This window comes from Symphalangus syndactylus, chromosome 5 (genome assembly GCF_028878055.3).
Source record: "Symphalangus syndactylus isolate Jambi chromosome 5, NHGRI_mSymSyn1-v2.1_pri, whole genome shotgun sequence".
In the NCBI taxonomy this organism is placed as follows: domain Eukaryota; kingdom Metazoa; phylum Chordata; class Mammalia; order Primates; family Hylobatidae; genus Symphalangus; species Symphalangus syndactylus.
Window position 1 is genome coordinate 141,256,618 of NC_072427.2, and position 23,250 is coordinate 141,279,867.

The 23,250-nt window shown below is 41.7% G+C and overlaps 1 protein-coding gene across 1 annotated transcript; it reads left to right on the forward strand.

Annotated features, from left to right (window-relative positions):
• Window positions 1-1,525: 1,525 nt before the first annotated feature.
• On the forward strand, window positions 1,526-22,184 carry ART4 (ADP-ribosyltransferase 4 (inactive) (Dombrock blood group)). The gene is made up of 3 exons (XM_055280555.2): window positions 1,526-2,312; window positions 4,125-4,833; window positions 18,592-22,184. Exons 1-3 carry the CDS (start codon window positions 2,124-2,126, stop codon window positions 18,681-18,683), a joined length of 990 nt encoding a protein of 329 aa, XP_055136530.1. The 5' UTR covers window positions 1,526-2,123; the 3' UTR covers window positions 18,684-22,184.
• Window positions 22,185-23,250: the final 1,066 nt, after the last annotated feature.

Genomic DNA, 23,250 nt, shown 5'->3' on the forward strand with positions numbered 1-23,250 from the left:
ATAAAGGAAAGGTTAAAATATCTCCTCATGGTTGTCCTGTGGGTTGAGATAACATGCAAAAAGGTCTTGAAGTACAGTACTTGCTCAATAAAAGAAAAGTTTCACCTTATTTAAGCCTGACAACTTTATATAAGGTTAAGGAAACTGAGGCTAAGCACAAATTACTTATTTTTTAAAGTTACCTCAGCCAGCATCGTGGGTAGAACACGACCTATAATTCAAATTTTCATATTCTAATTCTAGTTCTCTTCATGACATCTCAATATTCCAAAGTAACAGTTGCTAATAATGAATCTTAAGAATTTTTAAAGTCTTAAAGGGATATTTTCACACACTGCTAGTGGTTGCCATTAAATCAGAAAAATATGCATTCCATGGATCAGTAGTCACATCTCTGGAACTGCATCTTAAAAATTGTGAGAAACACACAAAGATTTATGTAGTTGAAAACAAGCTAAATATATTTATTAAATAAACTTTGGCACAAATAATAATAATTGGTTTTATTTATTGGAAAATTTCTAGGTGCCAAATGCTATTCTAAGGGGTATGAATGTATCAACACTAAAATGAAGTTGGTACTATTATTATCTCCATTCAACCCATGAGGAAACAGAGAGACAGAGAGGTTAAGTAACTTGTCCAAGATCACACATCTAGGAAGAGGGAGCACCAGGAATTGAACTGAGATGTCTTATTCAAGAGTCCATGTTCTAGTCACTTATCAATCTTTTTCTGAGACTGTCCATGGATCCACCCATGCTATTCCATTGTGTGGCAGCACCTATATAATGGAATATAGTGAACCTTTGTTAAAAAAAGTTTCAATAGGTATTAAATTATATAGGGACATGCTTACATTAAAATATTAAGGTGAATAAACAGTATGCAAAACTGCATACTATATTATTTCAGTTCTAGAAACATGTGTGTGTGTATGTCTAAGGGTGTATAAATCAAAATCCAGACCTAATTAGTGGCTGTCTCCAAGTGATGGGTTATGTGTAATTTTTTTCTCCTTTATGCTTTCTAAATGTTCTGAATATTTTTTAATGAGACAGAACTGCTGTCATCATCAGAAAATTTAGATTAAAAAAGATTTAGGGTGCCAAAAAATTCTAGAATACTTAAGAACAGCATTTAGTTTACCTTAAAAGTTAAAAATTGAATCCAGAAGTACATATTTGCAAGAAAAACATTATCAAGGATTGCTAACTTTTAGTTTCTTAAATAATGAATCCAGAAGTATAAATACAAAATATTTGCAAGAATATATAATTATATCAAGGGTTGGGAGGAGAGGAAGGATGTTCAGACTAGAAAGGGTAGTACCTACCTAAAAGAGAGTGCTTAATAGAACTGTGCTGGATTAAGTTTGCACAGTGGACCCTATTTTAACTCATGTCAGCTCTACATAAGCAGTCTCCTGACAGTCGTCATTAGGATTCACTGGAGACTGGAATTGTGTGGACAGAGGGCTTGATATCTTCAGAAGTGAAAATGGGGGAAGAGCTTTGAACCCGGAGGTACAATTTCTGGATTGGAGAGTTTCAAAGGTGCCAGGGAAAAGCAGTACAAAAAGCCTTCTTTTTGACAATAACTCTAAAACACACTTTGCTCTATGACAGCCCGTTCTGGGCAGGGCCTATCAGCAGGGCCAGTTGAGCCTATAGACACCGAGGGTGGCGCGTTCCCAGCGGCCCTGCGCATGCCAATCTTATCAGTTTTGATGGAAGTCTGGGGCTCCAGATAATGTTACTTGGCCCCAAACGCTGGACAGAGCATGCTATTTCCTGTTTGGCTGGGAAAGGGAAGGCTGAACTGCTGAGTCTGACACTTAACAGGACTTCAGCATTCCCCTGAATACAGACTAGATCAGAGATTTTATTTTTTTAATTGAAAAGTAACTTGGGTTCTCTTTAGAAACCCTTATTTGGTGTGCGCATCTGGCTATTTCACAGAGCTTTCAGTTTTGCAAAGAAGTTGGAGTAGATTTCTTCCCTCAGACAAGCTATTGGTTGTCGGTGGGCAACAGAAGTTGCTCAGCATAGACAGGGGAAAAAAGGGTTCCTGCTGAGACTGAAAGAAAACCTCAAAGGAGAGCTCTGAGAATTCATCTCAGGATGAAGCTGCAAGGACAAAGGAGAAGTACTTGTGACACAAGCAAATGGGGTCCATTGATCAACAGATGCAAGAATATTCTTCTCCCAACTACTGCACCTCCTGCAACGATGAGAATCTGGCTCCTTGGAGGCCTGCTGCCATTCCTGCTGCTCCTTTCTGGCCTGCAGAGACCCGCAGAGGGTTCTGAGGTAGGGGGACAATTGAGGAGGTGATCTCTTTAAGATCAGTGCTCCAACAGAGCATTCACACGGCCACAGCCTTTCAGTGGTCCAAAACTTAGGCATTCAGAATCTAGTTTCATTCAGACATTTTAACAAATCATGTTAGTAAAGAGTGTTGAAAACGATTATTAAAAATTGTAGAATCCTTCATTGTTTGTACACTTGACACTAAGGATGCTAGTGGCATAAAGTTATTTTCTTGATCCACTGTAAAAATTAAGTAAAATATTGCTTCCATAGTACAAACAATGCAAAATAAACCAAGTCTATTTGGCTTTAAACTCTATCATACAGATTGACTTAAGTTTTAAGTATTCTAATAAAGATCTGTGTAATAAAAAACAACCTAATGTTAAGAGATGACAGAGTGCACATTTGAGATCTAGTAACATATTAACAAAGTTTCAGAGTTCATCATGACAGTTGGCAGAACATTATATTATTGATTTGGTTTGGTTTGGCTCAGTTTGGCTTAAATAGATACCGTAGACCTATTTTAATACCTGCTGTGAAGAGTTATTAGTTAAAATAATTTAATCAGTCTTAAAAATGTGTTCTAGTTTACAAACAACTAGCTGATGTCTCATCATAAATAACATAGTAAAAGTACCAAATGAGATGTTCTTTAAGTTCCAGTTCCAACATCCTTAACATTGACTGGATGGAATGCGATCCTTTAACATATGCCTTAATGAGTACTGTTTATTAGGAAAACATCATTTCTTTGCCAAGAAAGAAATGTTTTAGAATTTATATAATTTACCTATGGCTCTAAATGATAGTCTGATGATATTTTGTGGACTTCTATTCAAATCTGTCATTTCAGTTTAGCATGCACTAGACGTGAATAAATAACATTCTGTTGGCTACCCATTAGAAAGGAATGTCCTTTTCCAGAAGGGGAGGAACTTTCCTAGGCACATTCCTGACCACTGTCTAACCCTTGACTCACTCTGCTGTCCCCGAGGGGGACAAATGTACTTGACTGGTAACGTGGGAAAAAACAACTGGGTGTGCTGAGTTTGGCTCTGATCTTTGTCCTCCTGGGAGTTAGCCTGATGGCAAAGGGCATCAGTTCTCTGTTTCCCCACGACAATAATCTTACCTGGGCAGGCCCCAGTTCAGTACTGCCTGCAAACGAATCGGTCCCATTCTGAATTTGCTCTTAACAAGCCACTTGCTATCAGACCTAACGATGTGACTGCTGTAGCATGCCCTTATTCAGTAAGAAAACAGATATTTTGGCTTTCATATTTTGCTATTTTTATTATCAACGTTTTCAGAACCTGGTAGACAAGAAGGTTGTTACTTACGAGCGCCCCCCAGTACTATTCACAGCTTAAGGATAAAGTTCAAGGATTTAATTTGGTTTTGGGCATTCATAAAAGTGATATTTTTGAAAACACCAGTGAGAGAACAGAAAGAGGGGGGAAAGCAGAGGAAACAGAAAGTAATTAAACTACAAGATTACGAATTTTTTCTTCAAAGTACTTACTATGCAAACATGCCGTGATTTTAGTGCTATTAAAAGAGTTACTTCCTCTCTGGGGAGATGAGTTTTTCAAGCTTTCAGTAATTTATTTATCAAACCAAATTCAATCTCTAGCACAGGTCATTGATGCAGGAAGGATTGGAACAGTGTAATGATTTTCAGTGAAACTTACTTCAGCAAATATTGGTTTCCGGGAGAAGACTTAGCCTTATAGAGTACAGCAAATCTGCAACCACATTCACCATCTGATTTGAAAAATTAAACTCAAGATTTTTCTTTTTTTATAGGTTGCAATTAAAATCGACTTTGACTTCGCACCAGGTTCTTTTGATGATCAGTACCAAGGCTGTAGCAAACAGGTTATGGAGAAACTAACTCAAGGGGATTATTTCACAAAAGACACAGAAGCCCAGAAGAATCACTTTAGGATGTGGCAAAAAGCCCACTTAACCTGGCTTAACCAAGGAAAAGTTCTACCCCAGAACATGACTACCACACATGCTGTGGCTATTTTGTTTTATACATTGAACAGCAATGTTCGTTCTAACTTTACTAGAGCCATGGCCTATGTTGCCAGGACTCCACAGCAGTATGAACGTTCATTCCACTTCAAGTATTTACACTACTACCTCACCTCAGCAATCCAGCTGCTGAGGAAAGACAGCATCATGAAGAATGGCACTTTGTGCTATGAGGTGCATTATAGGACGAAGGATGTCCACTTCAACGCCTACACAGGGGCCACCATTCGATTTGGCCAATTCCTCTCCACATCCCTCCTAAAAGAAGAGGCACAGGAGTTTGGGAACCACACACTATTTACCATATTCACCTGCCTGGGTGCACCTGTACAATACTTCTCCTTCAAGAAGGAAGTCTTGATCCCTCCCTATGAGCTGTTTAAAGTTATAAATATGAGCTACCACCCAAGAGGAAACTGGTTGCAGTTGAGGTCAACTGGGAACCTGAGCACATATAACTGTCAGCTGCTAAAAGGTATTCTTTATCTAAATTGAGGCCACTCAGGATCACAGACCACTGCTCTTTTATAAAAGTTATTTTTCCTCAGTGGGTTTCGGGGGAAAGACCAAAAACATGAAAACTAGACTTCGGTAATGAGGGAACTGACAGATTAGAGAAAATCCACTTTGTTTATTGGCTTCTTCTCTTTTCTTCCTACTCTGTTACCTCTAGGACAATAAGTTCTGCAATGAAATTATTATGTAAAAAATTGCAGACAGACAGAGTAAAGCTTGACTGGAAGGTGGAGCATCAAGATAGCACTTTTACCTTCTCCCTCAAACTCATTGTTTTTGTCATTGTCATTACATGGATAAGGAGTTCTAAAAGTAAAGCAAGAGGCAAGACATTTATTCATTAATTTTCTGTTCATTAACCATCTTCTATTGTGATGGGGGCCCTGGAAATACAGAATGAATAAAGCAAAATTATAACCTAGGAGGATTTTTAGTCTAATGAGAAATGGAAATATGAACAAATGTATACACTCAAAAGCATTAAGTGATATACCAAATATTTAAGCAAACAGCTGTGGCTGCTCAGTGCAGGGAGCTACTCATTCTCTCCAGGAAAAGTGAGGAAGGCTTCATAATAGCCATATGGAACTTGTCGTGAGAATGGGGGTTTTCAATGAAAGAAAAGTCATTTTAAGCAGAGAATAGTTTGCTGTGGTTTGAATGTGTCTTCCAATAAGTTCCTGTGTTGGAAGCTTAATCTCCAATGCAACAGTGTTATGGAATGGGCTCTAATAAGAGATGATTGGATCTTTCCTAATAAGAGATGATTGGATAAATGGATTAATGTTGTTGTCATGTGAGCAGGTTAGTTATTGTGAGAGTGTGTTATTGTAAAGAGAGTCTGATCACTGGAGCCTCTCTCTGTCTTGTGTACCCACTTCTCTTCCACCATGTTATGGTATAGCACAAAGGCCCTCACCAGATGCTGGAGCCATGCTCTTGGACTTCACATCCTCCAGAACTGTGAGAAATAAATTTATTTTCTTTACAGATTACCCAGTCTGTGATACTGTGTTACTGCAACAGAAAACAGACTAAGACACAGCATATGTTAATCACAAGGATTTCAAACAGCCTGGCGTCTTCAGGGACTCTGAAATTCTGGGTGGCTGGTGTGTAGGATGTGTAGTATATGGGAAAAGAATAGGAGTAGGAAGGGAGGAGGGGATTTATCCAGGTGGGAGAATTCTGATGGGGCCTCATTATGAAAGGTCTTGTATTTCATGCTAAGGACCTTTTAATTTTATGCTCTAGGTAATAAGAAGTCATTAGAAGTTTTTAAGGGGTAGAAATCAGTTTGGTCAACATCTTAGAAAGGGCTCTGATGATATTGTGAAAAATGAACTGAAGCAGGAAAATTTAGAGATATTAAAATACAAAAAAAAGTTAAACTTCTTTTAAGAAAAACATGGCTGATTGAATTTTATGTTGCCACCTAGCCATTTCATGGAGGGGTAGTTGTGTAGCAAATCCTGTGCCATGTTTGATTCAAAAAAAAAAAAAAAGACTGTCTTTATTCATATATAAATTTATTCACACTTACAGTTAGCTGGAACCCAGTTGCAGGGTCTACCTTCAATATATCCCCAAATTTGTCTTCTATCATTATTGCTATGATTTATAATTCAGGCTCTCAGCATTTCTCAACATATCAGGGTGGTAGTGTTGCAAAAGTGTTCAAACTGGCATCCACACTGAGGTCTAGAATCTGCTCACTCTGTCCTAGCTATAAATACAGACCAGGGAGAGGAGACCTATCAATACTTTCATCTCCTCACATGTCTCCTTGGAAACATGGCAGCAAAATGAGTGAAATGAGTATCTGCCCCAAAGACACAGGAGATTAGTGTTTGTAGAGGATGAAAAACTATAGTAGAATATGAAGAAAACAGTGAGATTTTGATAATAAATGAAAACATTCATAGCCAGGTTCCAGGATTCTTTGGAACTACACCTGACTAGGATATGATTACTTCATTCTCATCATGAATTTGGAACATATAATTCTTCACTAGGACAGTAAGCACAGTAAAATTTATTCAATGAAAAATTACAGAAGATTTATATCAAGCATTGAGTGGGAAACTGAGGGAAAGGAGTATATAATATAAACCATTACTCACATTCTGCCATTCCATAAACCTCAAAGAAAAATATTTCAGGACACCCCCACCCAAATTAATGATCTTTGCTTTCCTGTGGCAAAACTACCCAAATGCAACTTCAACTTAGTTTTGAGTTAAGGTTTAGCTGGGGTAGCCACATAGATCACTAAATTCTGAAAGTTTGATATTTGGAATCACCAATCACACTTAAAGCAATCAATAATCTTGTATCGCTCTGTAAGCTCCCTGGGGGCAGGAACTTGACCACATAGTATTTGAGAACTAGGCAGGCAGGCAGTTTGAGCCCAGACCCACTCTGTTTGAATTTGTATCCCACTGTACCACTTAATAGCTATGTGTTCTTGGTCAAGTTGCTTAAATTCTTTTTTCATCTACCTAATAATCATCATAACAGAACCTCAGAAGACTTTTGTGAAAATGAAATAAAATGTAAAATTATTGGCCAAGTGCAGTGGTTCACACCCATAACCCCAGCATTTGGGGAGGCCGAGGTGCGTGGATCAATTGAGGCCAGGAGTTTGAGACCAGCCTGGCCAACATGGTAAAATCTCATCTCTACAAAAAGATACAAAAAGTAGCTGGGTATCGTGGTGCACACCTGCAGTCCCAGCTACTAGGGAGGCTGAGGTAGGGGAATAGCTTGAACCCAGGAGGCGGAGGTTTCAGTGAGCTGAGATCATGCCACTGCACTCCAGCCTGGGTGATAGAGTGAGACTCCATCTTAAAAGAAAAATAAATAAATAAAATTATTTATATATTCTATAGCATATAATAATGGTAAATTAGTGTTAGCTATTACTAACTTCAGTCCTCTGGCACATAGAAGTGTCCAGCCTATTTTGTTGAATGAGTGAATGAATGATGGTGAATATACCTCTAAGCAATCTGAGCCTTAGACTACATGACCACATAACGCAATTAATTACAAACAGTTCCAATATTTGAAGAAGGGAAGATATTCTAGAAGCTTCAACCCCTAGTCAAAAGTAAGCTGATGTCACAAGGTAAATGATCAACATGGTCACTTGCAATGTGAGTTACCGTAACTAAATTTTTCCCAGAAATATATCAATTAGAAGATTGTGTGGCCATGCAGAAAAGCTTGTAAATGGCAGAAGAAAAATGCCACTGGTCATGATGTGAATCATCCCTTTGTTTGGGGGATCCACAGTCTACACTGTGAGTCACTTAGTAGCCTTCTCGGTTATCAGATCGGCTGTCTCGGTATTGCAGTGTTTGTTTTCAAGTGACCCTCATTTTATTTCATAATGGCCCCAAAGTGCAAGAATAGTGATCTTGGCGATTCAGATATGCCCAAGAGAAAGTGCCTCCTTTCCTTCCTTTCTTTCTTTCTTTCTTTCTTTCTTTTTCTTTCCCCTCTCTGGCCCAGGCTACAATCTACTCGGCTTGCTGCTGCCCCCGCCGCGGACTGCCTGGGACTGCGGGCGCCCGCCACCGCTGCCTGCCTTTTCTCCTTTGGATGCAGGCACGCGTTCGCCATCTTGGCCACGCTGGTCGCCAGCCCCTGACGCCGAGTGCTCTGCCCGCCTCAGCCTCCCGAGGTACTGGGACTACAGACGGAGTCTCGCTCACCCAGTGCTCGGTGTTGCCCGGGCTGGAGGGCGGTGGCGTGGTCTGGCCTCGCGGCAGCCTCTACCCCCCGGCCGCCTGCCTTGGCCTGCCAGGGTGCTGGGATTGCAGCCCCTGCCCGGCCGCCGCCCCATCTGGAAGGTGGGGAGCGCCTCTGCCCGGCCACCCACCGTCTGGGAAGTGAGGAGCGCCTCTGCCCGGCCGCCCCATCTGGGAAGTGAGGAGCGCCTCTGCCCGGCCGCCCCGTCTGGGAAGTGAGGAGCGCCTCTGCCCGGCCACCCACCGTCTGGGAAGTGAGGAGCGCCTCTGCCCGGCCACCCACCGTCTGGGAAGTGAGGAGCGCCTCTGCCCGGCCGCCCCGTCCGGGAAGAAATGAGGAGCGCCTCTGCCCGGGCGCCCCATCCGGGAAGAAGTGAGGAGCGCCTCTGCCCGGCCGCCCCATCCGGGAAGAAGTGAGGAGCGCCTCTGCCCGGCCGCCCCGTCTGGGAAGTGAGGAGCGCCTCTGCCCGGCCGCCCCGTCTGGGAAGTGAGGAGCGCCTCTGCCCGGCCACCCATCGTCTGGGAAGTGAGGAGCGCCTCTGCCCGGCCACCCATCGTCTGGGAAGTGAGGAGCGCCTCTGCCCGGCCACCCTGTCTGGGAAGGGAGGAGCGCCTCTGCCCGGCCGCCCCGTCTGGGAAGTGAGGAGCGCCTCTGCCCGGCCACCCATCGTCTGGGAAGTGAGGAGCACCTCTGCCTGGCCTCCCATCGTCTGGGAGGTGAGGAGCGCCTCTGCCCGGCCGCCCCGTCCGGGAGGAAGTGAGGAGCGCCTCTGCCCGGCCGCCCCGTCCGGGAAGAAGTGAGGAGCGCCTCTGCCCGGCCGCCCCGCCCGGGAAGAAGTGAGGAGCACCTCTGCCCGGCCGCCCCGTCCGGGAAGAAGTGAGGAGCGCCTCTGCCCGGCCGCCCCGTCCGGGAAGAAGTGAGGAGCGCCTCTGCCCGGCCGCCCCGTCTGGGAAGTGAGGAGCGCCTCTGCCCGGCCGCCCCGTCCGGGAAGAAATGAGGAGCGCCTCTGCCCGGGCGCCCCATCCGGGAAGAAGTGAGGAGCGCCTCTGCCCGGCCGCCCCATCCGGGAAGAAGTGAGGAGCGCCTCTGCCCGGCCACCCACCGTCTGGGAAGTGAGGAGCGCCTCTGCCCGGCCGCCCCGTCTGGGAAGTGAGGAGCGCCTCTGCCCGGCCGCCCCGTCTGGGAAGTGAGGAGCGCCTCTGCCCGGCCGCCCCGTCTGGGAAGTGAGCAGCGCCTCTGCCAGGCCACCCCGTCCGGGAAGAAGTGAGGAGCGCCTCTGCCCGGCCGCCCCGTCCGGGAAGAAGTGAGGAGCGCCTCTGCCCGGCCGCCCCGTCCGGGAAGAAGTGAGGAGCGCCTCTGCCCGGCCGCCCCGTCTGGGAAGTGAGGAGCGCCTCTGCCCGGCCGCCCCGTCCGGGAAGAAATGAGGAGCGCCTCTGCCCGGGCGCCCCGTCCGGGAAGAAGTGAGGAGCGCCTCTGCCCGGCCGCCCCGTCCGGGAAGAAGTGAGGAGCGCCTCTGCCCGGCCGCCCATCGTCTGGGAAGTGAGGAGCGCCTCTGCCCGGCCACCCATCGTCTGGGAAGTGGGGAGCGCCTCTGCCCGACCACCCATCGTCTGGGAAGTGTGGAGCGCCTCTGCCCGGCCACCTATCGTCTGGGAAGAAGTGAGGAGCGTCTCTACCTGGCCGCCCCGTCTGGGAAGTGAGGAGCCCCTCTGCCCGGCCGCCCCATGTCTGGGTAGAAGTGAGGAGCTCCTCTGCCTGGCCGCTCCGTCTGGGAGGTCTACCACGGAGGCCAGAAGCAATGTGGGGGCTGGACGTGGTGGCTCACGCCTGTGGTCCCGGCACTCTGGGGGGCGAGGCGGGTTGATCACTTCGGGCTAGGAGTTCGAGACCAGTCTGGCCAACTTGGCGAAACATGAAGAATACAACAGACAAACCAACCAACCAACTCAATGACAACAAAACAGGTCTACCCTGGAGTCATACTCTAATTTTTTCTATTTTCCTCCCTTTCTGATCCTTTATCCCACTTTCTTTTTCTTCCTCTTCCTTCTCCCTCTTCTTTGTCAAATAGAGGATTGAGTTATTATCACTGATCCATATAAAATCCCTCTCTCATTTAAAAAAAAAAACAAAAAAAAAACAAAAACAAAAAAAAAAAAAAAAAGAAAGTGCCTCCTTTGAATGAAAAGTTTAAAGTTCTCAGCTTAATATTTTCTTTATAAATTGAAGTGAAGAGGGAAGAGATAGGTCAGAGGCATCATATAATCAGCCAAGAGCTGGAATTGGAGCATCTTCTCACCCTCCACAGCTATGAAACTATCCGGGAAGGTAAAAGAGGGAGAGGAATAAGCTCACATTGCAGGGATGCCTTTCTTCCTTTGACCCCAGACTCTGACTAAGGGTTGCAGAGAAGGCTGGTCCATCCTCTGGTTCCACCTGACCTACCTAAACCTCATCTGCCATTGGCTAGTTGGCATCACAGTCATTTAGTTGAGGGCAAAAAATTGCAGTAGTGCCCCCTTACCTATGGTTTTGCTTTCTCTGGGTTCAGTTACCCACAGAATATATTAAATGGACAATTCCGACAGAAAAATAATTCCTGAGTCTTAAATTGTATGCCATTCTGAGTAGTGTGATGAAATCTTATGCCTTCCCTCTCAGGATGTGAATCATCCCTTTGTTTGGGGGATCCACAGTCTACACTGTGAGTCACTTAGTGGCCTTCTCAGTTATCAGATCTGCTGTCTTGGTATTGCAGTGTTTGTTTTCAAGTGACCCTCATTTTATTTCATAATGGCCCCAAAGTGCAAGAATAGTGATCTTGCCGATTCAGATATGCCCAAGAGAAAGTGCCTCCTTTGAATGAAAAGTTTAAAGTTCTCAACTTAACAGAAAGAAAGAAAAAACTGTATGCTGAGGTTGCTAAGATCTATGGTAAAAATGATCTTCTACCTGTGGAATTGTGAAGAAGGAAAAAGAAATTCATGCTAGTTTTGCTGCCACACTTCAAACTTTATCATTGGTGGTATATATATGTATATCTTTGTAAAATGACAGTTTACCAATGACACATATATATATACAAAAATGACATAGGGCTCACTACTACCTGTAGTTTCAGGAATCCACTGAATGTCTTGGAATGTATCCACTAAGGATAAGGGGGCACTACTGAATACAGTCTTGGATAGGACACAATATCTATCTCTTCTGATTTAAAAAAATGTTTGATTGCCAGCCAGGTAAAGTGGCTCACGCCTATAATCTCAGCACTTTGGGAGGTCAAGGCAGGTGGATCACAAGGTCAGGAGATCGAGACCAGCCTGACCAACATGGTGAAACCCGTCTCCACTAAAAATACAAAAATTAGCCAGGCATGGTGGCATGTGGCTGTAATCCCAGCTACTTAGGAGGCTGAGGCAGTAGAATCACTTGAACCCAGGAGGCAGAGGTTGCAGTGAGCCAAGATCGCGCCACTGCACTCCAGCCTGAGCAACAGAGCGAGACTCCGCAAAAAAAAAAAAAAAGTTTGATTGCCTTCAGAATGTTTTCAGTTATTCGCTACAGTGTTGTTTGTTTCTTTGTTTCTTTGTTTTTCTCTCAATCAGTAAGCTAAGAAACATCAGAAAGGTCCTTAAAGTGATTTAACTTATAAGTAGTACTTACCCCAACATTCTGGAGCAGTATTGGACTGATCCATACATGAACAATAAGAGGAAGGAGGTAGTGTGTCTTTCTTATCTGGGGTCCTTAACAGGGAGGAAGTAAGATCAGCCGACTCTCCCCAGACCCGACTTTCTAGATAGCTGCTATTTCCCACTTCACTGCTCCACTAGCCCCAGTCTAGGGAATTCACAGATGGTGTTCTGGAACACTGATATGTAACTCCTTACGAAACTGAAATATTCTCTGGACACTGTTTCTCATTCTTTCAGCTTTGTTTTGTTTCATACGCAGGAGCCACAAGCTATTCTGTGTCCCCAGAAGTCCCTATAAGCCAAGTAAATTATGTTTTCTCTCCTCTTCCCTCTCAATCTGACAGACGTGATACTGGAAAGACCACTTGAAGACCTTTAAAATTACCCAGCCAGCATACTGTAATTCTCCCAAAGAAGAGACAGTATATTAAAGAGCACAGCTTCCCCAGTCCTTCAATTTATGCTCAAATCGGTCCTGTTAGCGCGTAACTCAAGTTTAAAGAGTTTCCAGGAATCTGTTGCTTTTAGAGAGACAAGAGATCATATTAATAGAATTATACTATTTAAGGAAGTAAATTTGCAAAAGGAAAAATTGTCATTCTAAGCTAACAGCTTTCCCCTCTAATTATTCTATCACCCCTCACATGACCTATACTGGTTGCCATAGAAACAGGTGTTTTCATGTCCACTGGAAGACTCAAAATATGTTAACAGAATGTTAGTTATTTGCCCTTAAATCTTGCTTCTTTCAGCAAAATAACCTATGCCAAAAATCTGTAGACACACAAATACATGCTCTGTTCTGTATCATTGGATTCACAAAGAACAGGGATTTGTTAAAATGTTTCACATAATCCAAATTCTGAACATGTTTCTAGAGAAATATAGGCAATTGTTTGTAGTCAGCCTGGTTTTACATGTAAACTTCACTTTTTAAAAACCCGTATGATTCTGGTGGGGAGAAAATGAATGAATGCATGTAAAATCTCTTAGAACAGTATCTGACAAATGTAAGTACTCAAAACTTTTAAGATACTATTACCATTATTATTATTTATTTTATTAGCTTTCTGTTTTGCCTGTTTTCTTTTACTCTGGGCTTCAATTATCCAAAATTAGTTTACCCTATTTGTGGCATCACAATGACCTCGAAGTAGAGTGTCTGTCTCAGATAAATGGATGAAAGAATTAGTCATTGAATAAATCTGGGAGACCACATGGCATGATGGAAAGTGAATAAACTTTGGAGCCAGAAAGATTTGGGCATATGTTAGTAGCTAGGTGGCCTTGTGCAAATGACTTAACCTCTGAGCCTGTTTCTTCATTTATAAAATGGAAGTGATACTCACCTTGTGGGAATGTTGTGATAGCATTGGTGTCTCTGCCTCCTCTCAAACACAACTGAGAAACGCTGGGAAAGTACTTTGCACATGGAAGTGGGATAATGGTTTAATGGCACAAACATGTGCTTCAGCGAAATTGATAGTAAGAAGAGAAACAAAGGAAGAGGCAGAAGGAATAATGCTTTTCATTTTCGGGTGCTAAGTTTTTGCTAGGTAATATTCTAAAATATTAACACTCTTGCTCCTTGCATTTTGACAGAAAGAGGCTATAGATAGCATTTGCCTCAAACACTAGATTAACTTGATATAGTGCACGTCAGTTTTACCTTTTTCTGTTTAAGAGACTATTTACTTCTGAACAGTCTGATAAAATTCAGATTCAGACTTCATGAAATAAAAGTTATAATCATTATGTATTTCTTCCAGACTTTACACCCTAAGGCAGAAATGACCAAAATCAGGTTATAAAACACTGACAAAATGATATTTGTTTAGCAGTTTAGTTTACAAAATGCTTGGACACCCATTATCTGTTTAGTTTTTACAACCACCCTGTAAGTCAGGTTATTGACTCCGCTGTACTGATGTGAATGCTGAGATTCAGAGAGCTTAAGTGATTTGTGTAAAATTATTCACAGTTTACAAATGACAAAAATAGGATCTTTCCCCATGTTTTCTAATAAGAATTCCAGGACAATATTCTCCATAGACTGGTTTCAGGGGATTCATTCATTCTTCAGCAAATACAACTGAGAAATTACCATTAGTTTTAAGCTTCTTGACTATGACTGTTTACATTATAAGTCAGTTTACACACACGCAAATATGCAAATACACACATATTCATAAAATACAACAGTTATCCTTTTCACAGGCAGTGTAATGCTAGTGTTTTCTATTCTAACCTACTTTACTACATTATTAAACAATGATGGCTATGACCTCCTAAGCTGATGTCACAACCCATCAATGGATCACATTCTCCAATTTTAAAAATACTGTAAAAAGGTAAAGAGAAAATTTAAAACTTTGAAGAGATAGTCGAATAGAAAACTAAAGACAACTACAAAAGTAAAAATAATGTGAGATGTCCTCAAATAAAATTTTTTTAGCTTGTAATTAATTTATTGGACAGCTGTTTTTTATTTATTTTCCTAAATATATGGTCCATGTAACAATAATAATAATTACGCAAGGTAGAAATTATAATGGCCATAAGAGAGGTAGAGAAAAAGTATCAAGAGAGTTAGTTACTTTAACCTGAGATAATAAAATTAAAAGGAAGCTATTTTTAACATCCTAATTATTATAAAGAGGGCTTGTGAATTTTTTGAAGGATGAGTATGATTACAAGACAGTAGTGTCTATATGTTTGTCTCTTATTTGGGCATCATCATAATAGCAGCTATCATTCATTCATTCAACAAATCAGTATTTATTGAGGACTTCTATGTGCTAGGCACTATCCTAGGTGCAAGGAAGGAAATAGGTGAAAATCCCTGCCCTTGGGGATTTACATTCTATTGATGTGAGGCAGAAATAAACAAAATAAATAAGTGAATTATGTTGTAGCTAGTAGGTGTTAGGTACTAAGGTGAAAAATAAAGCAGTGTAAGGAGATAGGGAACACCATGGGAGGGAGTGGCAATATTAAACTGGGTGATCAGGGAAAACTTCACTGAGAGGGTGACATTTGAGCCAAGGTTGAAAGGAGATGAGAGAGCCAGTCCCATGAATATCTGAGGAAAGAGCATTCCAGGAAGAGAGCACAGCAAGTGCAAATGCCCCAAGTAAGAAGCAACAGCAAGGATGCCAGTGTATGGGAATGAGAGAAAAATAATAGAAAGTGAAGACAGATGATGATGTAGATTTGGTTACATAGGACCTTGAAGGCAGTTGTAGGGACTTTGGCTTTTCCTCTTAGATAGGATACCACTGAGAGGTTTTGGGCAGAGAACATAGAAGATTGTGTCGAAACTGACCTAGCAGCCCAGTAGAGGATAAACTGTAATGAGGTAAGCAGAGAAACCAAGTAGGGGGCAATTTCAATCATTCAGATGAGAGATGAAGGTGGTAGAGTGGAGGCAGTAGGGTTTGACCAGATTCAGAGCCAAAAGGAGGTCCTGACACCCTGGAAGTGAAGAGTGAGGGAAAAAGAAGAGTGAAGGATGACTCCAAGGTTTGGCTAGAGTAATGAAAGGATGGAGGTGGCACTCACTGAGATGGAGAAGCCTAGGGATGGAGTAGATTTAAGAGGAGGAGTTTAGTACTTGACATGTTATATCTGAGCTGTGCAATAGTAACGCAAGCAGAGATGTTGAGTGGAGAGTTGGATGCATGAGTGTGTAATTCTGAGGAGTGACCCAGGATAGAAAGATAAATTTGAGGTCAGTGGGTTATGGGTGGTATTTAAAGCCATGAGACTGGATGAGCTCCCCATATAGGTGTATAAATAAAGGAGAGAAAATGTCCAAGGACCAAACCTCAGGACACTCTCATTTTAAAAGGTCAAGTACAAAGATGGAGAGGCCAGGTGTGATGGCTCACACCTATAAGCCCAGCACTCCGGGAGGCCAAGGTATGTGGATTGCTTGAGCTCAGGAGTTCGAGACCAGCCTGGGCAATGTGGTAAAACCCCGTCTCTACCAAAAATACAAAAAAAAAACAAAAATAGCCAGGCATGGTGGTGCGCACCTGTAGTCCCAGTTACTTGGGAGGCTGAGGTGGAAGAATCACTTGAGCCAGGGAGGCCGATGGTGCAGTGAGCAGAGATCACACTGCTATACTCTAGCCTGGGTGACAGAGCAAGACCCATCTCAAAAAAAAAAAAAAAAAAAAAATGGAGAAGGAAAGGCCAGTGAGGGAGGAGAAAACTGATAGAGTTGGTGTCCTAAGAGCAAAATGAAGAGTAAGTATCAAGGAGGATGGAGTGATTCACTAACATAAATATGGTTGATAGGTCAAATACAGTGAGGACTGAGAATTGACATTTACATTCCAGGAAGCTCAACACATAATCTCTTGAATCAGACTCTCTAGGTTAAATACTGGCTCTGTCACTTACTGTGTGGCCTAACAGAGACCCTTAAGCTCTCTAAATACTGGGAAAGGGTGGGACTGGAAATCCTTGTGATCTTTAGCCTCAGTGAAGAGGAAAAAAAAAAAAACAACAAAAATCGTTTGAGAACCATTCTAATGATTGACCTGCTAAAGTGGTATTAATGCTTCCTAAGTCTCTGTAGGGATTCATATAATTTGATTTTGACACAAACTTTGACAAAAGTTTAGAAAGATGTATGCTCTTAATTTTCCTTGCCAACTCTTATTGGTGAAAATTGAGGTCTTGAAAATTACTGTATCTATTCCAGCTTGGTGACAGAGTGAGACCTCCATCTCAAAAAAAAAGACAGAAATTACTGTATATATACGTATACATATACATATACACACACATACACACACACACACACCCAGAATAATTTCTGTCTTTTCTGTCTTGGAATTTCTACTTGTGTATACACACACACACACACACACACACACATTCCTATATAGAAATTCCAAAAAACTAGAAAATTTATATATTGTGTGAAAATAGTAGAAATGTATTTCTCCCTCATCTGGTTATCCTATCAAACAATATGAGCGAATATTGAGGCAATCAGAGTTGAATCTCTTCCTCCCAGAAACATCTTTTCTACCTTAAACAATCAGTGAAGACTGGCTGAAAAGAGATTCCAGTCTTTATTTAGACTATTTCTTACAGGGTTTCCATCTCTCATCTCATTTCAGTCCCCATTCCATTATACGGCCAATTATTAGTTATATCTGACAATTTTTTTTTATTTTCCAGTTTTGCTTCCACACCTAACTGGCTGCTAACCTGTCCCCCATTTCCTGTGAAAGGTGTATACGTGTAGTTAGTACGTACACACACACACACACACTCCAGATAGGATTGTGTGAGGCCGGGCGCGGTGGCTCACGCCTCTAATCCCAGAACTTTGGGAGGCCGAGGCGGGCGGATCACGAGGTCAGGAGATCGAGACCATCCTGGCTAACACAGTGAAACCCCGTCTCTACTAAAAATACAAAAAATTAGCCGGGTGAGATGGCGGGCACCTGTAGTCCCAGCTACTCGGGAGGCTGAGGCAGGAGAATGGTGTGAACCCCGGGGGGCGGAGCCTGCAGTGAGCCGAGATCGCGCCACTGCACTCCAGCCTGGGCGACAGCGAGACTCTGTCTCAAAAAAAAAAAAAAAAAAGGATTGTGTGAATATTTCTTGCTCACCTTGTAATGAAAAATTCTATGGATGGACATGTAATACACAGACAAACAGGTTAGTGGTTAAGAATGCAGAATTGAGATAAACTGGACAAGTGTGAATGGTGCCTACGCTACTTACGAGATGTGTGACACCGGCAAGTTTTTTCTCATCTCTGTGTCACAATCTCATCAAGTAAAAGCCAAGGATAATGAGAATAAAAATCTCATAGGTCTGTTGTGAGGCTTAAGTAAGTTAATATATAGCAAGGGCTCGAAATAGATCCTAGCACAAAATCAGCATTCAGTCTGTGTTAACTTTCATAATGGTGATGAAGATGATGATAATTAAGATGGGGATAATGCTAACAGTAATTATGCTGCTGGCGATGATAAAGATGGAAAATCAGATCTCTACCACCAGCTGGCTGGGTTACCTGGGAGTACGTCTTTTAACCTCTTGGTGTCTGTTTCATCATCTGCAAAATAAGCAAGTTATGTTCGAAAAATCTAAAAGAATGTGTTTTAAGTAGCTAACTTCAAATGTTTTTATTAGGAATTTTCCAAGTTAAGTAAGTGGATCAATGGATAGATGAGGTAATTTAAAAAAAACTCTGCTACCTAAAATATCTCTAACTTTTGTTTTGTTTTTTACAGCTTCCAGCAAGAAATGCATCCCTGATCCTATAGCCATTGCATCTCTCTCCTTTTTGACCAGTGTCATCATCTTTTCCAAAAGCAGAGTATAAAGGAATCTTGTGGCTCCTTTTATTTAAAAAAAAATTTAAATAAAATCTTTTTTATTGGCCTTTTGGCTAGAAATGGACATTTATTTTCCAGGAAGGATGATCCCATCATACTTCTGCTGAAACCAGTGCATGGTCTCCTCTTTGCTAATTCTCTTATGCCTTTCCCTGTACCCCTTTGCCTTATTTCAATCTGGGCACCCTAAGTACTCTTGGGGAAATCACTTTGCCCAGCTAGCAACTGATGCAGAGATGGCTCAGCCCACTGACTGTGACTGGCCTGTAACTCACGCCTTAGCCAATCAGTATATTTCTTCTTCATGGACACAAACATTCATGCTGGAATAGAAAATGATCCAATCAGAGCCTGTGAGATACACTCAGGGTACGTTTTTAGAATTGCAATTGGAAATAGAATGAGAGCTTCTTTTCTGAATGGATATTCATGAAAGCAGGGTAGGAGCTTATAGCTGCCAGCAAAGATCCTGCCACCAGGAGAGGAGACCCTACCTCCTTGAGAAAGGACCTAACACAACAAAGGAAGAGCTGATAAATGAAAAGAAACTGAGACCTGATGAGAATGTGTAAGCCTCTGGATCCAACTTTGCCTAAAGCTGAATACTACAAGATTTTTCATTATATAAATCAATAATTTATGTTTTTGCTTGCATAATTTGAATTAGATTTTCTATGTCAAGCATCAAGCAGTTGAAGTTCCAATGAATACAAGGACTCTTCCTTATTTTTTTAGTTTAGTTTTTCTAAATAGGAACAAATCAAAGAAAATCAAATTAGAAAGCAAAGGACAAATTCTTCACCAAACAGAAAAGCTTTGAACCCCAGAGATTAACCAAGGTGTGAATTTTCTTCAGAGATTTTTATGAGCATTCAAGATCAAGCTGGTATGGTCTCAGATGAGAAGACACATGGAAACTTGAGAAATAAAAGGGAAAGTTAATGAAAGATGTTAGTGAAATCTCATTCACCAGCAGTAATGGGTGTTCATGCATGTTCCTAAGACATTACAAAAGTTAAAATTTAAACTCATGTTAATTTATAGAGAATTTGATGGCAAATTTAAGTCTTCATAGCAAATTTAAATATTAGGAAAACATGAGGGTATGTGTGAAGGTTAACAGAGAGTATGAGAGAAAAAACACACTGATTACAAACAAATACCAGCGATATAGTGAGGTCTCATTACATGTAAACTAGGAGATGCAAAGAAGTATAAATTGTTGAATTGCATAGCTGGAAATGTTCTCTAACGCTTCCCTCAGGTAGTAATTTAGGTAGCGACATAAGGGATTATTTAACCTGATCACGATCACTAAAGACCCTGGTATCAGGCTAAATGGAGTAAAGATGAGGGCTAGCTCTATAATTTTGGATTTTGAAAGTCCATGTTCCTTATCCCTTTTGAGATTTGGATAAGAAGAAGCAAAACTGAAAATCGGTCCATCTGTTTACTCTCCATAGGACTTCCTGAATGGCCCGTGTCATGATCAAAGAAACGGAATGGGGAATAGGCTATATAAAATTACCTGGCAGGGAGTTCAGGCATCTCTGTACTATCATTCTTTAAATTGGGATTTGAAACTAACAGGGCCAAATCACCTCTGTCACCTAGTTGCAGTAGCCTCTACAGTCAATAAAGGAAAGAATTTCTGTCAGGCATGGTGGCTCGCCCCTGTAATCCCAGCACTTTGGGAGGCCGAGGAGGATGGATCACGAGCTCAGGAGCTCAAGACCAGCCTGGCCAGCATGGTGAAACTCTGTCTCTACTAAAAATACAAAAATTAGCCAGGCATGGTGGCACGTGCCTGTAATCCCAGCTACTTGGGAGGCTGAGGCAGGAAAATTGCCTGAACCCAGGAGGCGGAGGTAGTGCAGTGAGCCAAGTTCACACCACTGCACTCCAGCCTGGGCAACAGAGCGAGACTCAATCTCAAAAAAAGAAAAAAAGAAAGAAAGAATTTCTACAAACAGACAATTTATGTGACTTGCATAGGATAGGGTCTTTGGCAGTTTGGTGGCTACCTAGTAGAGAGTCCTGCGGGCATGGCTCTGGGAGCAAGCTTTTCCAGTGAGCATCGATGAGTCAGTAATGACATGCTATGTTGGGAAAAGCCACCCAACATCTTAAGTACATTTTTCCTGTGCCATATAAATGCATGTATTGAGCCATACTGTGTACAAAGCACTTTGGAGATTAAAAGTTGAGAACACTAGGCCAGATCTCTCATGAGTTTACAATCTCTTAGGAGAAATTAAGAACATAAGCAAGCCACAAGTGAAATGCCAAAAAAAAAAAAAAAAAGGCAAAAATCAAGTTTTCTGTTCATAACAATTCAAAAGAAAGATTTATTCCAACTGAGGCAAGAAGAGACACCCGGAAGGCTTTAAGTAAGAGGGTGCATTTGAACCAGCCCTTAGGGCTCTAGGCTGGGAGAAGGGGTGAGCAGAAGGAGAAAAAAACAAGAAAGAGTAAATGCCAAGTGCATAGTGCCCAAAACAAGGCCAAATATTAAATGCTTGGAGCTGAGAGAAAAATGTGATTCCTCTGGCCTATGGTTAGATAAAGCTTTCTATCAGAGATGAGGTTTTATTTAGAGGAAAGTAGAAAATAGAAGCGGATACGGAATGATCGATGTATGTACAGCATAAGGTCAGGGAGCAGATAGGTCTGGCAGAGAGTGAGGAGTAATGTGGGCTGGAGAGGAAATTGGAAGCCACTCGGTGAAGCTAAAAAGTCAGCCAAAACCATTTGATTTCCATGAGAAGTCATAATTTTCTGAGTAAGACAATTCTCCTAAAGCGTTGACTCTCCAGGCACAAGCAGCAATAGCATCCTTTAAGAGCTCGTTAGAAATGTGAATTTTAGGGCCTGATCCCAGACTACAGACTACAGAAATTGAACAGTCTGTTTTAATAAGTCCTCTAGATGATTCTGCTATACACCAACATTTGAGAACACTGTGACTTACACAATTATGATCCTTAAGGGAATAGCCAAGTTTCTAAAAAAGATAACTTAGTTCTAACTCCTGCTGCTGTTTTACAGATCAAATCTCTGTAGACAGAAACTATTCTCTTAAAATTATGTAGATTCATGAGTTTGGTTAAGGATAAATGTACATAGTTCACATCCCCTCAGTCTCTCCCTATAGTCCAAAGCTGTTGATCAAGGAATCTGTGGAGTATTGATTTAAACTGATTAAGTTACATGTTTATGAAACTCTGAGAGACTAGTTTTAGAAATTTCACTGTAATTTCTGCTAGGATAAATTTGTTAGGCTGGAATATCTTCCAAATATAAGGCGGATGCTCAAATATGTGTAAATTCATGCAACTGTTAACAGAGACTGTGCTGTAAGGAGTACTTATGTCTTATAGTAATTTTATTAAAGAAATACATGCATGTCTCCTTTTAATGTGTACAGAAATATACTGTTTAACCTGAGGAAGCTGATTGAAACAGGAAAAATTAAAAAAATAAAAACACTCAACCCATGTAATACTTCATTTTTATAACAAAGTGTTCTCTTTAATACGCCTATTAGATTATCCTGAAGTTCTCTATTTACTCGTACTTTAAAAAAAAAATCCAATGAAAGAAAATTTCAGTAGAGTTTGTTTTGCTAGAAGAATCAGGATTCTTGTACTGAGTTGTCTAATAATATGCATCAAATTGATTTACACTGAATGAACTAGCTCTTGATTTGGTAAAATTCAACAAGCATTTATTGAATTAGGTGCTTTCAGAAATACCAAGATGCAGCAAACACTGGCAACTAATAAGAAAAAAAATTACAAGTATAATTGTATTTTATTGTTTCATAGTAAATGATCATGTGTTGTGTTGTGTGGCAGTTCACTTTTTCCTCCCTACTGATGATCCATTCAAACAGCTAGGCCATCCCATGCCCACAGCCTACAGGAGGAATGAGACCAGGCATAGTATAGAAACACACCCCACTTCGTTCTTCAAAAACTGAAGGATATTAGAGAAAATGAGAGGAACCCAAAACCAAAGTATTTAAGAGAAACATTAAATGTGAGTAATAGGTTTGAGAAAAAATTACAGCTTTTCCTCAGTATTTCCAGAAGCCAGGAGGCAGCAGCAGACATGATGTCATTAGAGTGGTCAGACTGGTGGTACCCAGTGGTGGGAAAATGTGAAACACTGTCAGTGATCACCAGCCTAACAACAGCCACCAGCATTGGAAGACCACTCATCTTTATTGAAGTGGGCACTTCCCATCTCTAACACCCTTGTTGTCATTCCCATTGGCATCTGGCAAGGACTTCCTGTGAACTGCCACCAGCCATTCTTCCAGTCACTTCACAGTGACTGCACCAAGACTTTTCTTGGTCCTTGTCTCATTCATTTCCATATGAATCCCCCTAGCTGTTGCATCCAACATTCTGAAACATAATCCTAAGACTAAAAGAAGATTGAAACCCTAGACACATATAGGTCCAGAAAAAGTAGCAAAGTGAAAGTCCTGTCTCCCTTCTCCTCTCTCTCACCCTGTGTGTGTGTGTGTGTGTGTATGTGTATATATAT

What these genes read in the sequence shown, in the direction of transcription:
- ART4 (XM_055280555.2), top strand. Translation starts at nt 2,124, where the DNA reads ATGAAGCTGCAAGGACAAAGGAGAAGTACTTGTGACACAAGCAAATGG. An exon ending in GACCCGCAGAGGGTTCTGAG is followed by an intron (nt 2,313 to 4,124) that starts GTAGGGGGACAA and finishes CTTTTTTTATAG; the next exon opens with GTTGCAATTAAAATCGACTT. An exon ending in TAACTGTCAGCTGCTAAAAG is followed by an intron (nt 4,834 to 18,591) that starts GTATTCTTTATC and finishes TGTTTTTTACAG; the next exon opens with CTTCCAGCAAGAAATGCATC.